The sequence below is a fragment of the Salmo salar genome, chromosome 20 (genome assembly GCF_965601325.2).
Source record: "Salmo salar chromosome 20, fSalSal1, whole genome shotgun sequence".
NCBI lineage: Eukaryota > Metazoa > Chordata > Actinopteri > Salmoniformes > Salmonidae > Salmo > Salmo salar.
Window position 1 is genome coordinate 78,153,403 of NC_138310.1, and position 15,989 is coordinate 78,169,391.

Below are 15,989 nucleotides of genomic sequence, written 5' to 3' on the forward strand. Positions count from 1 at the left end.
AGCAGAGAGCTGGTAGTCTGTTCAGACAGCAGAGAGCTGGTAGTCTGTTCAGACAGCTGTGCGATGGTAGTCTGTTTAGACAGCAGAGAGCTGGTAGTCTGTTCAGACAGCAGAGAGCTGCTATTCTGTTCAGACAGCAGAGAGCTGGTAGTCTGTTCAGACAGCAGAGAGCTGGTAGTCTGTTCAGAGAGCTGGTAGTCTGTTCAGACTGCAGAGAGCTGGTAGTCTGTTCAGACAGCAGAGAGCTGATAGTCTGTTCAGGCATCAGAGAGCTGGTAGTCTGTTCAGACAGCAGAGAGCTGGTAGTCTGTTCAGACAGCAGAGAGCTGGTAGTCTGTTCAGACAGCAGAGAGCTGGTCGTCTGTTTAGACAGCAGAGAGCTGGTCGTCTGTTTAGACAGCAGAGAGCTGGTAGTCTGTTCAGACTGCAGAGAGCCGGTAGTCTGTTCAGACAGCAGAGAGCCGGTAGTCTGTTCAGACTGCAGAGAGCCGGTAGTCTGTTCAGACAGCAGAGAGCTGGTCGTCTGTTCAGACAGCAGAGCGCTGGTAGTCTGTTCAGACAGCAGAGAGCTGGTAGTCTGTTCAGACAGCAGAGAGCTGGTAGTCTGTTCAGACAGCAGAGAGCTGGTATTCTGTTCAGACAGCAGAGAGCTGGTAGTCTGTTCAGACAGCAGAGAGCTGGTAGTCTGTTTAGACAGCTGAGCGATGGTAGTCTGTTCAGACAGCAGAGAGCTGGTAGTCTGTTCAGACAGCTGAGCGAAGGTAGTTTGTTCAGACAGCAGAGAGCTGGTCGTCTGTTCAGACAGCAGAGAGATGGTAGTCTGATCAGACAGCAGAGAGCTGGTAGTCTGTTCAGACAGCAGAGAGCTGCTATTCTGTTCAGACAGCAGAGAGCTGGTAGTCTGTTTAGACAGCTGAGCGATCGTAGTCTGTTCAGACAGCAGAGAGCTGGTAGTCTGTTCAGACAGCAGAGAGCTGGTAGTCTGTTCAGACAGCAGAGAGCTGGTAGTCTGTTTAGAAAGCAGAGAGCTGGTAGTCTGTTCAGACAGCAGAGAGCTGGTAGTCTGTTCAGACAGCAGAGAGCTGCTATTCTGTTCAGACACCAGAGAGCTGGTAGTCTGTTTAGACAGCAGAGAGCTGGTAGTCTGTCTAGACAGCTGAGTGATGGTAGTCTGTTTAGACAGCAGAGAGATGCTATTCTGTTCAGACAGCAGAGAGCTGGTAGTCTGTTCAGACAGCAGAGAGCTGGTCGTCTGTCTAGACAGCTGAAGGATGGTAGTCTGTTTAGACAGCAGAGAGATGCTATTCTGTTTCAGACAGCAGAGAGCTGGTAGTCTGTTCAGACAGCAAAGAGCTGGTAGTCTGTTCAGACAGCAGAGAGCTGGCAGTCTGTTCAGACAGCAGAGAGCTGGTAGTCTGTTCAGACAGCAGAGAGCTGGTCATCTGTTCAGACAGCAGAGAGCTGGTAGTCTGTTCAGACAGCAGAGAGCTGGTAGTCTGTTCAGACAGCTGTGCGATGGTAGTCTGTTCAGACAGCAGAGAGCTGGTAGTCTGTTTAGACAGCAGAGAGCTGGTCGTCTGTTTAGACAGCAGAGAGCTGGTAGTCTGTTCAGACTGCAGAGAGCCGGTAGTCTGTTCAGACAGCAGAGAGCTGGTAGTCTGTTCAGACTGCAGAGAGCCGGTAGTCTGTTCAGACAGCAGAGAGCTGGTCGTCTGTTCAGACAGCAGAGCGCTGGTAGTCTGTTCAGACAGCAGAGAGCTGGTAGTCTGTTCAGACAGCAGAGAGCTGGTATTCTGTTCAGACAGCAGAGAGCTGGTAGTCTGTTCAGACAGCAGAGAGCTGGTAGTCTGTTTAGACAGCTGAGCGATGGTAGTCTGTTCAGACAGCAGAGAGATGCTATTCTGTTTCAGACAGCAGAGAGCTGGTAGTCTGTTCAGACAGCAAAGAGCTGGTAGTCTGTTCAGACAGCAGAGAGCTGGTAGTCTGTTCATTTGCAGAGAGCTGGTAGTCTGTTCAGACAGCAGAGAGCTGGTCGTCTGTTCAGACAGCAGAGAGCTGGTAGTCTGTTCAGACAGCAGAGAGCTGGTAGTCTGTTCAGACAGCAGAGAGCTGGTAGTCTGTTCAGACAGCAGAGAGCTGGTAGTCTGTTCAGAGAGCAGAGAGCTGGAAAGCTGTTTAGACAGCTGAACGATGGTAGTCTGTTCAGACAGCAGAGAGCTGGTAGTCTGTTCAGACAGCTGAGCGAAGGTAGTTTGTTCAGACAGCAGAGAGCTGGTCGTCTGTTCAGACAGCAGAGAGATGGTAGTCTGTTCAGACAGCAGAGAGCTGGTAGTCTGTTCAGACAGCAGAGAGCTGCTATTCTGTTCAGACAGCAGAGACCTGGTAGTCTGTTCAGACAGCAAAGAGCTGGTAGTCTGTTCAGACAGCAGAGAGCTGGTAGTCTGTTCAGACAGCAGAGAGCTGGTAGTCTGTTCAGACAGCAGAGAGATGGTCGTCTGTTCAGACAGCAGAGAGCTGGTAGTCTGTTCAGACAGCAGAGAGCTGGTAGTCTGTCTAGACAGCTGAGTGATGGTAGTCTGTTCAGACAGCAGAGAGCTGGTAGTCTGTTTAGACAGCAGAGAGCTGCTATTCTGTTCAGACAGCAGAGAGCTGGTAGTCTGTTCAGACAGCAGAGAGCTGGTAGTCTGTTCAGACAGCTGTGCGATGGTAGTCTGTTTAGACAGCAGAGAGCTGGTAGTCTGTTCAGACAGCAGAGAGCTGCTATTCTGTTCAGACAGCAGAGAGCTGGTAGTCTGTTCAGACAGCAGAGAGCTGGTAGTCTGTTCAGAGAGCTGGTAGTCTGTTCAGACTGCAGAGAGCTGGTAGTCTGTTCAGACAGCAGAGAGCTGATAGTCTGTTCAGGCATCAGAGAGCTGGTAGTCTGTTCAGACAGCAGAGAGCTGGTAGTCTGTTCAGACAGCAGAGAGCTGGTAGTCTGTTCAGACAGCAGAGAGCTGGTCGTCTGTTTAGACAGCAGAGAGCTGGTCGTCTGTTTAGACAGCAGAGAGCTGGTAGTCTGTTCAGACTGCAGAGAGCCGGTAGTCTGTTCAGACAGCAGAGAGCCGGTAGTCTGTTCAGACTGCAGAGAGCCGGTAGTCTGTTCAGACAGCAGAGAGCTGGTCGTCTGTTCAGACAGCAGAGCGCTGGTAGTCTGTTCAGACAGCAGAGAGCTGGTAGTCTGTTCAGACAGCAGAGAGCTGGTAGTCTGTTCAGACAGCAGAGAGCTGGTATTCTGTTCAGACAGCAGAGAGCTGGTAGTCTGTTCAGACAGCAGAGAGCTGGTAGTCTGTTTAGACAGCTGAGCGATGGTAGTCTGTTCAGACAGCAGAGAGCTGGTAGTCTGTTCAGACAGCTGAGCGAAGGTAGTTTGTTCAGACAGCAGAGAGCTGGTCGTCTGTTCAGACAGCAGAGAGATGGTAGTCTGATCAGACAGCAGAGAGCTGGTAGTCTGTTCAGACAGCAGAGAGCTGCTATTCTGTTCAGACAGCAGAGAGCTGGTAGTCTGTTTAGACAGCTGAGCGATCGTAGTCTGTTCAGACAGCAGAGAGCTGGTAGTCTGTTCAGACAGCAGAGAGCTGGTAGTCTGTTCAGACAGCAGAGAGCTGGTAGTCTGTTTAGAAAGCAGAGAGCTGGTAGTCTGTTCAGACAGCAGAGAGCTGGTAGTCTGTTCAGACAGCAGAGAGCTGCTATTCTGTTCAGACACCAGAGAGCTGGTAGTCTGTTTAGACAGCAGAGAGCTGGTAGTCTGTCTAGACAGCTGAGTGATGGTAGTCTGTTTAGACAGCAGAGAGATGCTATTCTGTTCAGACAGCAGAGAGCTGGTAGTCTGTTCAGACAGCAGAGAGCTGGTCGTCTGTCTAGACAGCTGAAGGATGGTAGTCTGTTTAGACAGCAGAGAGATGCTATTCTGTTTCAGACAGCAGAGAGCTGGTAGTCTGTTCAGACAGCAAAGAGCTGGTAGTCTGTTCAGACAGCAGAGAGCTGGCAGTCTGTTCAGACAGCAGAGAGCTGGTAGTCTGTTCAGACAGCAGAGAGCTGGTCATCTGTTCAGACAGCAGAGAGCTGGTAGTCTGTTCAGACAGCAGAGAGCTGGTAGTCTGTTCAGACAGCTGTGCGATGGTAGTCTGTTCAGACAGCAGAGAGCTGGTAGTCTGTTTAGAAAGCAGAGAGCTGGTAGTCTGTTCAGACAGCAGAGAGCTGGTAGTCTGTTCAGACAGCAGAGAGCTGGTAGTCTGTTCAGAGAGCTGGTAATCTGTTCAGACTGCAGAGAGCTGGTAGTCTGTTCAGACAGCAGAGAGCTGATAGTCTGTTCAGACAGCAGAGAGCTGGTCGTCTGTCTAGACAGCTGAAGGATGGTAGTCTGTTTAGACAGCAGAGAGATGCTATTCTGTTTCAGACAGCAGAGAGCTGGTAGTCTGTTCAGACAGCAAAGAGCTGGTAGTCTGTTCAGACAGCAGAGAGCTGGTAGTCTGTTCAGACAGCAGAGAGCTGGTAGTCTGTTCAGACAGCAGAGAGCTGGTCGTCTGTTCAGACAGCAGAGAGCTGGTAGTCTGTTCAGACAGCAGAGAGCTGGTAGTCTGTTCAGACAGCAGAGAGCTGGTAGTCTGTTCAGACAGCTGTGCGATGGTAGTCTGTTTAGACAGCAGAGAGCTGGTAGTCTGTTTAGAAAGCAGAGAGCTGGTAGTCTGTTCAGACAGCAGAGAGCTGGTAGTCTGTTCAGACAGCAGAGAGCTGGTAGTCTGTTCAGAGAGCTGGTAGTCTGTTCAGACTGCAGAGAGCTGGTAGTCTGTTCAGACAGCAGAGAGCTGATAGTCTGTTCAGACAGCAGAGAGGTGGTAGTCTGTTCAGACAGCAGAGAGCTGGTAGTCTGTTCAGACAGCAGAGAGCTGGTAGTCTGTTCAGACAGCAGAGAGCTGGTCTTCTGTTTAGACAGCAGAGAGCTGGTCGTCTGTTTAGACAGCAGAGAGCCGGTAGTCTGTTCAGACTGCAGAGAGCCGGTAGTCTGTTCAGACAGCAGAGAGCTGGCAGTCTGTTCAGACTGCAGAGAGCCGGTAGTCTGTTCAGACAGCAGAGAGCCGGTAGTCTGTTCAGACAGCAGAGAGCCGGTAGTCTGTTCAGATGGTGTAAATTAGATAGAAACCAGGACAGGAGATGGATATCCTACTGCACTCCTCTTCTGTTCTGAAGCACTTAGTGGGTAAGTTGAGATGTCCGTGACCTCCTTTGATCTCAGTTCTGTTCAGTACTTTCAATGTTGGTGGTTTGGTGGAGCGTTGATGGTTCAGTGAGTGTTGGCTGTTTGGTGGAGCGTTGGTGGTTCAGTGAGTGTTGGCTGTTTGGTGGAGCGTTGGTGGTTCAGTGAGTGTTGGTGGTTTGGTGAAGCGTTGGTGGTTCAGTGAGTGTTGGTGGTTTGGTGGAGCGTTGGTGGTTCAGTGAGCATTGGTGGTTTGGTGGAGCGTTGTTGGTTCAGTGAGTGTTGGTGGTTTGGTGGAGCGTTGGTGGTTCAGTGAGTGTTGGCTGTTTGGTGGAGCGTTGGTGGTTCAGTGAGTGTTGGTGGTTTGGTGGAGCGTTGGTGATTCAGTGAGTGTTGGTGGTTTGGTGGAGCGTTGGTGGTTCAGTGAGCGTTGGGGTGGTTTGGTGGAGCGTTGGTGGTTCAGTGACTGTTGGTGGTTTGGTGGAGCGTTGGTGGTTCAGTGAGCGTTGGTGGTTTGGTGGAGCGTTGGTGGTTCAGTGAGCGTTGGTGGTTTGGTGGAGCGTTGGTGGTTCAGTGAGCGTTGGTGGTTTGGTGGAGCGTTGGTGGTTCAGTGAGCGTTGGTGGTTTGGTGGAGCGTTGATGGTTCAGTGAGTGTTGGTGGTTTGGTGGAGCGTTGGTGGTTCAGTGAGCGTTGGTGGCTTGGTGGAGCGTTGGAGGTTCAGTGAGTGTTTTGCGGACGTGTATTTTCCATCAATGGGAGTGAGTTCTGTCTGGCTTTCTAACGCTCAGTGAAACAGTGTCATCGGCCATGGACAAGTCAAGAGCACATCATCTATTTATCTGAGCTTTCCTCTAATGCAAGGCCAGTGGAGCAGGGAGCAGGAAGGAGAGGGAGAGATAATTTCCTGTAAAACAACAACCTAATGCCTAGCTATAGGGATCATTTCAGTATATCAATCTGGAATTGAGTGAATCCCCATCGATCTGCCTAAAACCCCATTCATTACATGACATGCTCTTGTTAGTCATATCAATATGAATTCTTGCTGTGCTATAGTGGTGCAGCATTTTCCATTGTTAGTCAGTGTTGGCTGTTTTGTACCCCATCCTTCCAGGCCAGGTTTGCTGAACATTGGGGAGTCTGCTACCCAGCCCTGGTTGGCTGATACCTGGCCCAACTCCTGCTCCAATCACAACGACTGTAGCATGAACTGCTGCACCGCAGGACAGGGCAACAGTGACAGCAACCTGGCTACATACAGCCGCCCAGGTGAGTACGCTACACGCTGGAACAACACACCCAAACATAAACTGTACTAAAACAGTTATCCATGGGGGCAAAGTGGCACATGCCCCCTCAGATTTGTCCTGTTAAATATATATATATTTGTTTTGTTTTAGTTTTTTCTGTGTAATACTACTAGCCACTTAGCAATTTTCTGAAGTTGGCTTTAGCTAGCCCAGATAGATTCCCAATCTGTTTGGTAGACTTCATAAAAGCAAGCAATTAATAAATGTACTGAATAAGACTCACATTCCTTTCAGGATTTTAGCAGCGATGCAGAGAAGCATATATATATATATTATTATTATATATATATTTTAAACTACCAGTCAGGAGGATACAGACAGCTCAAGAGGTATACTTAGATATGCAGAAAAATATACATACATTTCTTCATAGAATTAAGCATAATGATTATGGTTGCAGGAAAAAGCTGTTTCAGGTGTTTGAAAAATGCTAAATTCTAGTCCCCCTCTGGACCAACACCCAGCCATTCTCACGTACTTTGTGCCCCCTCAGATTTTTGGTGTGCATGACACCCTGCTCTGAAAGCAAAGCATGGATAAGAATCATAAAAACCAGCGGACCTAGTCGGTAGAAAGCAGAGAGAAGTGAAGTGAAATCCCATATCTGGGTTAGCTCCCTTGAGACTTCTCTCTCTTACCTCTCTCCTCGCGAGGTCTCTATAAGAAAAAACCTTAAGGGAGGCTTAGGAGTAGGAGTATGTGTGTTTGATTTATTTCAGGTTAAAGCGGGGTGGTTTTAGGCAGGAAATAAAAGGAGCACGCTGGATGGGCCTTATGGGTTTACTCTGCTGCAAATCGATTTGCTCTGCTAATTTCCATACTGTTGTTATAGCCTGTAATGTCATTTCCACTAAGTGCTCAGTTATTTTAGAAATGTGGAGCAGTGGTAGAGATCAGGGCAGGACTGCAGACTGCAGCCAACACCGGGTGAAGAGATGGAGAGATGGAGAGAAAGAGAGGTACCTGGAAGAGTGCATAGATAGAAAGGGAACGAAGGAGGAAATGATGAGGGAGGATATGTAGCATACACAGATATAAATGGAGAGAGAAAGTAGAGGGGAAGAAAATTGGACAGAGAAAGAGAAAGAACGAGGGAGTTGGGAGGAAAGTAAAGAGAGCAGAAGAGATGGACAGTAACGGAGGGAGGGAGGGTTATGGTACACCTCCAGGTGACCTCTCAGTCAGCAGTACTTTCTATAAACAATAGGGATTGAGTTTGGCTCTGAAGCCAAAGACACACACACACACACACACACACACACACACACACACACACACACACACACACACACACACACACACACACACACACACACACACACACACACACACACACACACACACACACACACACACACACAAGAGCGCTAAGTACTCACACTCTACAGAGAAAGAGGGTCAACAGCTGGTAGAGGAGGGAGAAGTATGTCTCTTGGTGCATGGTGGGGACAAAGGATTTGAGGTTTTACACACATAGGTAGGACTTAACTAGGAAACGTGGACCCCAGCCCTGAACCTCCCTTTGACATACAGTAGGCTTAGAAGTTGAACTAAAGTAAAAGAGATGTACAGTAGTCGTTTGAACAAGCGTTTGGTCACGCGGCAGGCGTCTCTCCAGCTGTAGCGTCTGACAGATAGTACAGTAGTGTAGCGTCTCCTACCCACTCATTGACTCATTTACATTGTTGGCTTCAATCGTCTCCCCAAACAGGCTTACACACAATCCTAGTGTAGCAGATGTTCTGTTGTACTATTTGCTGTGCTTCCCCTGGGTTAAGCGACTTACTCAAGGACAAAGAAACACTGTACCCATAAAATAGATACCCATCTTCTAAAGTTACCCATCACAGTCAACACAAGAAAACCTAATCCGACTTTTCATTCCGTGGTGTGTTTAACTTTTCCCTAACATTGCTTCTGATGACAATCTGTGAGTTTGTTTGAGATGAGATGAAATGCTAAAAGCACTTCTCACTCACTGCATGTGTAAGACGTTAAGGAGCAGGCCTGGTGCTGGCTGCTTTGTGTGGCCAACCTAAACCCTGTGAAGGTTTAACAGGATCAGCGGCTAGGTGACAGAGCCGAGGGATACGAGTTAATATCCCTTTATCTAACACATAGGGGCCCTTTCTCCACATCTACCTCTGAAGTGCCTCAGATATCCCTCGGTTCTTGGAAATGTAAGGTTCACGTGCGCTCAGTTGTTCTACCTGTAGCCGTCCTTGATATTTACCGCAAGGCTGGCTCTCAGGTCTGCTGGAGGATTTGAATATTTTATGAGCCAGAGAAAATTGGATCTGTCAGTGGAGCTCTTTGCTGCACGCTTCCTTCCAACCTTCTGATACAGACATGTTCCACTGTCCTTCTCAATGAGCAAAGCCTCCTGGCCTGGCGTCTGACGGGGAGAATAGAGATGACAAACACGTTGAGCTGTGGATGAGACAAAGACATTATCGAGACAGAAAGACAGAGAGAGCAGCCAGTGGAAGTATAATACTGCTCCAGTCACTCACCTGAACGAGATAGGGATAGTTGACGTACATAATGAACTGTAGTTTGCACTGAAATATATATAGCTGTCTAGACTGAGGGCACAGTGATCTGTTGAAAGGTACAAATGACTCGGGCTGATTTATTTCTGTGTCATTCTGAAATGTTAATCTTTTCAGCTTATTTTTTTTCCGGAATATGATGCCAGTGAATACAACTGAATACAATGCCATTTGTGCCATTCAGCACTTGGCAAACCTCTTCTTCTGAACCTAGCTATAGAAGCTAGTCTGGTCTTTGACTAAACCTTTCACCCTGCACCCGCTCCCCATGTTATCCAGCCGACTGCATCGCCAACTATAACAACCAGATGGAGAGCAAGCAGACCAACCTGATGGTGCCGGAGGGAGGAGTGTACGTAGACGTGGACCTCTCCAACAAGATCAACGAGATGAAGACCTTCAACAGCCCCAACCTGAAGGACGGACGCTTCGTTGGGCCAGGGGGACAGCCCACCCCGTACGCCACCACACAGCTCATTCAGTCTTCTATCCTGGGAAACAACATCAACACAGACAGAGACAGAGGGAGTGGAGGGGTAGGAGGGGGAGGGGAGACAAACGAGAAACACGGCTGGAAACCCACCCCTGTTCAGGAGCAGAAGCAACAGGAAATGACCTCACAGCTCCACCAGTATAACATCATGGAGCAGAACAAGCTGAACAAGGGTGAGTGTGTGGTGGGAATCAGTGGAGGTTAGGAGGTCAAACCATAGCCGTCTTCCATCTTTCTTTCTTCCCTTCTTTATTTCCTTTTCTCCCTGTGGATGGGCCCACCATGCTGAAGAATGTTCCTTTTTCACTGGCTTCCCTGCTGCCCCCATTCAGTCATATGAATAGAGAGCATCATCAGTCTCCCTCTCATTGTCTACTATGCATTTTCCTAACTCCTCTTTCCTCTCTGTGTTCATATACAATCTCTGCTCTACATTCTGGGTCAGGCCTGAGTTTCTGTCTTTACTGTCTGGGTTGTTCTTCATTGATCAAGTCTCGTAGCTACAGCTGTAAGGATTTTCTCCAGGTGTCAGGTATCTGAAGGAGAGATATCCATTTCTGTTGGAACTGACAGGCACTGAACTAAACTGTCATCACCTTGTTCTTACCTGCAGAAAATAGCTGCTACTTTAGTGACACCGTTTTCAGTTTCGTCATGGTCTCTTGTATGGAACAGAAATTGCATGTCTTCTCTCTCAGCACTCTTAGGAAGACAGCATCTACCGGACTGTTTATTCAGACAGTTTCAACTTACATTTCAACTTATTAGAGGTGTATGACACACATTTTAACACATCACAGGTTAAGATCATTATTTAGATGTGTTGTTACATTGTTAGCTCTTGTGTTACCCTAACTGTGATCATTAGTCAGTTAAACTCAAACAGTCTCTATGGATCTTTTGATATCATAATGTCCCCTTCTGTCCTTCATTTCCATAGGCTATCTATACTTTTCTAATGTGATAATCTAGTGTATGCTGCCCACCTTCCTCATGCTTACCATCCTCCTCCTCTCCCTTACCAGACCACTACAGAGGGGACTGTCCCATGGCTACTACCATCCTCTATAACCAGACCCACGAGGCCCACACCCAGGGCTCCTACAACAGCTCTGACCATGGCAGCAGCAGCACCTCCGGTGAGAGAGTGGGGAACGGGGGGTAAATCAGTATCTACAGCTATATGGCTGGTGTTTTACTGCGTGGATGTTTAGTGAATCACTTTTGTTGTTGTTTCCCGACCTTATTTTCCTCGAAGGCAATACATCGTACTGGGACTAATAATGTAATGCATGATGCTTTAAAATTGTTATTTTGATTCATTTCCATGTCAGTATCTTGAAGAGAAATTAAAATGCCTTCAGTGGAGGGAAAATGTAAAACATCCCAAGCATCAGTTTCCAGTCTGTGTGTGTTTCCAGTCAGTTTCCAGTCTGTTTCCAGTCTGTGTGTGTTTCCAGTCAGTTTCCAGTCTGTGTGTGTTTCCAGTCAGTTTCCAGTCTGTGTGTGTTTCCAGTCAGTTTCCAGTCTGTGTGTTTCCAGTCTGTGTGTGTTTCCAGTCAGTTTCCAGTCTGTGTGTGTTTCCAGTCAGTTTCCAGTCTGTGTGTGTTTCCAGTCAGTTTCCAGTCTGTGTGTGTTTCCAGTCAGTTTCCAGTCTGTGTGTTTCCAGTCTGTGTGTGTTTCCAGTCAGTTTCCAGTCTGTGTGTGTTTCCAGTCAGTTTCCAGTCTGTGTGTTTCCAGTCTGTGTTTGTTTCCAGTCAGTTTCCAGTCTGTGTGTGTTTCCAGTCAGTTTCCAGTCTGTGTGTGTTTCCAGTCAGTTTCCAGTCTGTGTGTTTCCAGTCTGTGTTTGTTTCCAGTCTGTGTCCGTTTGCAGTCTGTGTGTTTCCAGTCTCTTTCTTTTTCCTGTCTGTTTCCGGTCTTCGTCAGTTTCCAGTCAGTTTTTTCAATCCCATGTGCTTCTAACAGAAAAAAAATAAAAACCTAGTTAGACTAGTTAGACTGTTCCTTGTTGCTCAGACAAAACATTAATTAAACAAACATGAATTACCGTCCCCTTCATTCCTGCAAAGAGGAGGATAATCTCATCAGATATGCAGTGTTTGTTTCTGGACAAGGACTAATGACACACATTCCAGAGGGAATGCAACACTGCCTCCATAACGCCCAGGATCCATTCTGATATTGTATATGAAGTTCAGCTCATTAAAGAGCAGCCCTCTGTGCTCGCTGAGCTCACAGCTCATTGGCTTCTCATTCTTATTGGCTGCTGTTAATTGGCCTCAGATGTTTTGTCATTTCTTTCACATTTTCTATTTTCTCTTGGCAATGGGGAACATTACAGTTGAAAAATGACTGCGTTTTTGGTGGCATGACTGGCATGAATTACAAATTGAGAGGTAATGTACGTGGTGCATTTTTGTGGTGTCCATAAAGAGACGGGATGCTACTAGCCGACATGGGGATGTGTTTCTGCATGTTTCTGACTGAGTTCTTTGTTCATGTTTTTGCAGGGAGTCAAGGTCAAAAGAAGGGAGTGCGCACCCCCAAACTACCCAAACAGAGCGCAATGAACTGGGCTGACCTACTGCCTCCTCCCCCTGCTAACCCACCTCCCTGCCGCAACATGGAGGAGTACTCCCTGTCCATGGACGAGAGGTGGGACATGTCAACACACACACACACAAACACACACATACCAACACACACACACCAGTGGAAGTATACAAAACTTTTTTTGATATACTCAAAGGACCATTATTAACACGTTTTAACCACTCCTATATAAATGGTAGATTATCAGACACACAACAAGAAGGTCTGATATCATTATTACTGAAACAGGACCCAAGTGGTATATATACTGCTCAAAAAAATAAAGGGACCACTTAAACAACACAATGTAACTTCAAGTCAATCACACTTCTGTGAAATCAAACTGTCCACTTAGGAAGCAACACTGATTGACAATACATTTCACATGCTGTTGTGCAAATGGTATAGACAACAGGTGGAAATTATAGGCAATTAGTAAGACACCCCCAATAAAGTAGTGGTTCTGCAGGTGGTAACCACAGACCACTTCTCAGTTCCTATGCTTCCTGGCTGATGTCTTGGTCACTTTTGAATGCTGGCGGTGCTTTCACTCTAGTGGTAGCATGAGAAGTGGTCTACAACCCACACAAGTGACTCAGGTAGTGCAGCTCTTCCAGGATGGCATATCAATGCGAGCTGTGGCAAGAAGGTTTGCTGTGTCTGTCAACGTAGTGTCCAGAGCATGGAGGCGCTACCAGGAGACAGGCCAGTACATCAGGAGATGTGGAGGAGGCCGTAGGAGGGCAACAACCCAGCAGCAGGACCGCTACCTCCGCCTTTGTGCAAGGAGGAGCACTGCCAGAGCCCTGCAAAATGACCTCCGCAGGCCACAAATGTGCATGTGTCTGCTCAAATGGTCAGAAACAGACTCCATGAGGGTGGTATGAGGGCCCGACGTCCACAGGTGGGGGTTGTGCTTACAGCCCAACACCGTGCAGGACGTTTGGCATTTGCCAGAGAACACCAAGATTGGCAAATTCGCCACTGGCGCCCTGTGCTCTTCACAGATGAAAGCAGGTTCACACTGAGCACATGTGACAGACGTGACAGTCTGGAGACGCCGTGGAGAACGTTCTGCTGCCTGCAACATCCTCCAGCATGACCGGTTTGGCGGTGGGTCAGTCATGGTGTGGGGTGGCATTTCTTTGGGGGGCCGCACAGCCCTCCATGTGCTCGCCAGAGGTAGCCTGACTGCCATTAGGTACCGAGATGAGATCCTCAGACCCCTTGTGAGACCATATGCTGGTGCGGTTGGCCCTGGGTTCCTCCTAATGCAAGACAATGCTAGACCTCATGTGGCTGGAGTGTGTCAGCAGTTCCTGCAAGAGGAAGGCATTGATGCTATGGACTGGCCCGCCCGTTCCCCGGACCTGAATCCAATTGAGCACATCTGGGACATCATGTCTCGCTCCATCCACCAACGCCACGTTGCACCACAGACTGTCCAGGAGTTGGCGGATGCTTTTGTCCAGGTCTGGGAGGAAATCCCTCAGGAGACCATCCGCCACCTTATCAGGAGCATGCCCAGGCATTGTAGGGAGGTCATACAGGCACGTGGAGGCCACACACACTACTGAGCCTCATTTTGACTTGTTTTAAGGACATTACATCAAAGTTGGATCAGCCTGTAGTGTGGTTTTCCACTTTGATTTTGAGTGTGACTCCAAATTCAGACCTCCATGGGTTGATACATTGGATTTCCATTGATTCTTTTTGTGTGATTTTGTTGTCAGCACATTCAACTATGAAAAGATAAAAGTATTTAATAAGATTATTTCATTCATTCAGATCTAGTATGTGTTATTTTAGTGTTCCCTTTATTTTTTTGAGCAGTGTATAAAGATCCAGTCCATTAAAAAAATTGGAGAGCTCTTACACTTCAGTGTTGTGATGCAAAAATCCTAGCAAAATGCTTTGCGCATAGAATTAAAAAAGTATTGTCAGATATCATTCGTCCTAATGAGACAGGTTTTTACATGGACGATGCATTGGAGATAATATAAGACAAGTACTGGAAACAATAGAATACTATGAAATATCGGGGACACCAGGCCTGGTTTTCATAGCTCATTTTAAAAAGGCTTTTGATAAAGTACGACTGGAGTTTATATATAAATGCCTAGAATATTTCAATTTTGGGGAATCTCTTATAAAATGGGTTAAAGTTATGTATAGTAACCCTAGGTGTAAAATAGTAAATAATGGCTACATCTCAGAAGGTTTTAAACTATCTAGAGGAGTAAAAAAAAGTTGTCCACTATCGGCATATCTATTTATTATTGCCATCGAAATGTTAGCTGTTAAGATTAGATCAAACAATAATATTAAGGGATTAGAAATCCATGGTTTAAAAACTAAGGTGTCATTGTACGCCGATGATTCATGTTTTCTTTTAAAACCACAATTAGAGTCTCTCCACGGCCTCATAGAGGATCTAGAGACTTTTGCTATCCTCTCTGGATTAAAACCAAATTATGATAAGTGATGATATTACGTATTGGATCACAAAAAAAAAAAATGCAAATTTTACATTCCACGTAGTTTACCAATTAAATGGTCTGACGGAGATGTGGACATACTCGGTATACAAATCCCAAAAGAAAGAAATTATCTCACTCCAATAGATTTTTATAGAAAGTTAGCAAAAATAGATAAAGCTCTTGCTACCATGGAAAGGAAAATACCTGTCTATTTGTGGAAAAATCACCATGATTAACTCTTTAGTCATATCACAGTTTACCTATTTGCTTATGGTTTTGCCTACACCTAGTGACCTGCTTTTTAAATTATATGAACAAAAAATATTCAATTTTATTTCAAACGGCAAGCCAGATAAAATTATAAGGGCCTATTTATATAACGAATATGAATTCGGACTGCAGAAATGATTAAATATTAAAGCATTAGACCTCTCACTAAAGGCATCAGTCATACCAAAGTTATACTTAAATCCAAACTGGTTTTCTAGTAAATTGGTACGAATGTCTCATCCTATGTTCAAGAAGGGACTTTTTCCCTTTATTCAGATTACACCTGCCCACTTTCGGTTGTTTGTAAAGGATATAATCTCCAAAATATCTTTATTTTTTAAACAAGCCTTAGAAAGTTGGTTGCAATTTCAGTTTAATCCACCTGAAAAGACAGAACAAATAATACAACAAATATTGTGGTTAAATTCAAATATAGTAATTGATTAAAAAAAATGTATTTTTCTAAGAAATGTTTAAAAAAGGTATAATTTTTGTGAATGATATTATAAATAGGACTGGTGGAGTGATGTCACACATGCAGCTAACACAGACATATGGAAATGTCTGCTCTACCCAAAATTACAACCAATTAATTGTAACGTTACCACAAAAATGGAAGAGGCAAGTAGAAGGGGAAAAAAGTAAAGAACTTGTATGTCGGCCCTGTATTAAAGAACATAAATAGTTAAAGAATAGTGTGATAAATAAAAACATATACCAATTTCATTTAAGGACCAAAAAACTGACAGCTGTGCCATATAAATTGCTAAATAGTTGGGAAGAGATTTTCGATGTACCCATTCCATGGCACATGGTTTATGAATTGATACTCAAAACAACGCCGGATTCAAAACTTCAAATTTTTTAATTTAAATTACTATACAAAATTCTTGCAACTAATAGAATGTTATATATATGGTGGATACAATCTTCCCAGCTCTGAAGATTCTGCTGTGAGGAGGCAGAGTCATTAGATTATTTATTTTGGTATTGTCCATATGTAGCTCATTTTTGGTCACAGGTCTAGGAATGGCTGAAGAATTGCAACATTTGCCTAG

At 46.0% G+C, this 15,989-nt stretch overlaps 1 protein-coding gene across 2 annotated transcripts in view; it reads left to right on the forward strand.

The window, feature by feature from the left end:
* robo1 (roundabout, axon guidance receptor, homolog 1 (Drosophila)) overlaps positions 1–15,989 on the forward strand; it is a 664,161-nt gene that overhangs the window by 627,235 nt on the left and 20,937 nt on the right. For both annotated transcript variants that reach the window (XM_082966738.1, XM_082966739.1), the window contains 4 exons: positions 6,349–6,503; positions 9,376–9,762; positions 10,615–10,728; positions 12,100–12,244. In XM_082966738.1, the coding sequence (XP_082822864.1) occupies positions 6,349–6,503; positions 9,376–9,762; positions 10,615–10,728; positions 12,100–12,244 (801 nt within the window). The remainder of the gene's footprint in view (positions 1–6,348; positions 6,504–9,375; positions 9,763–10,614; positions 10,729–12,099; positions 12,245–15,989) is intronic.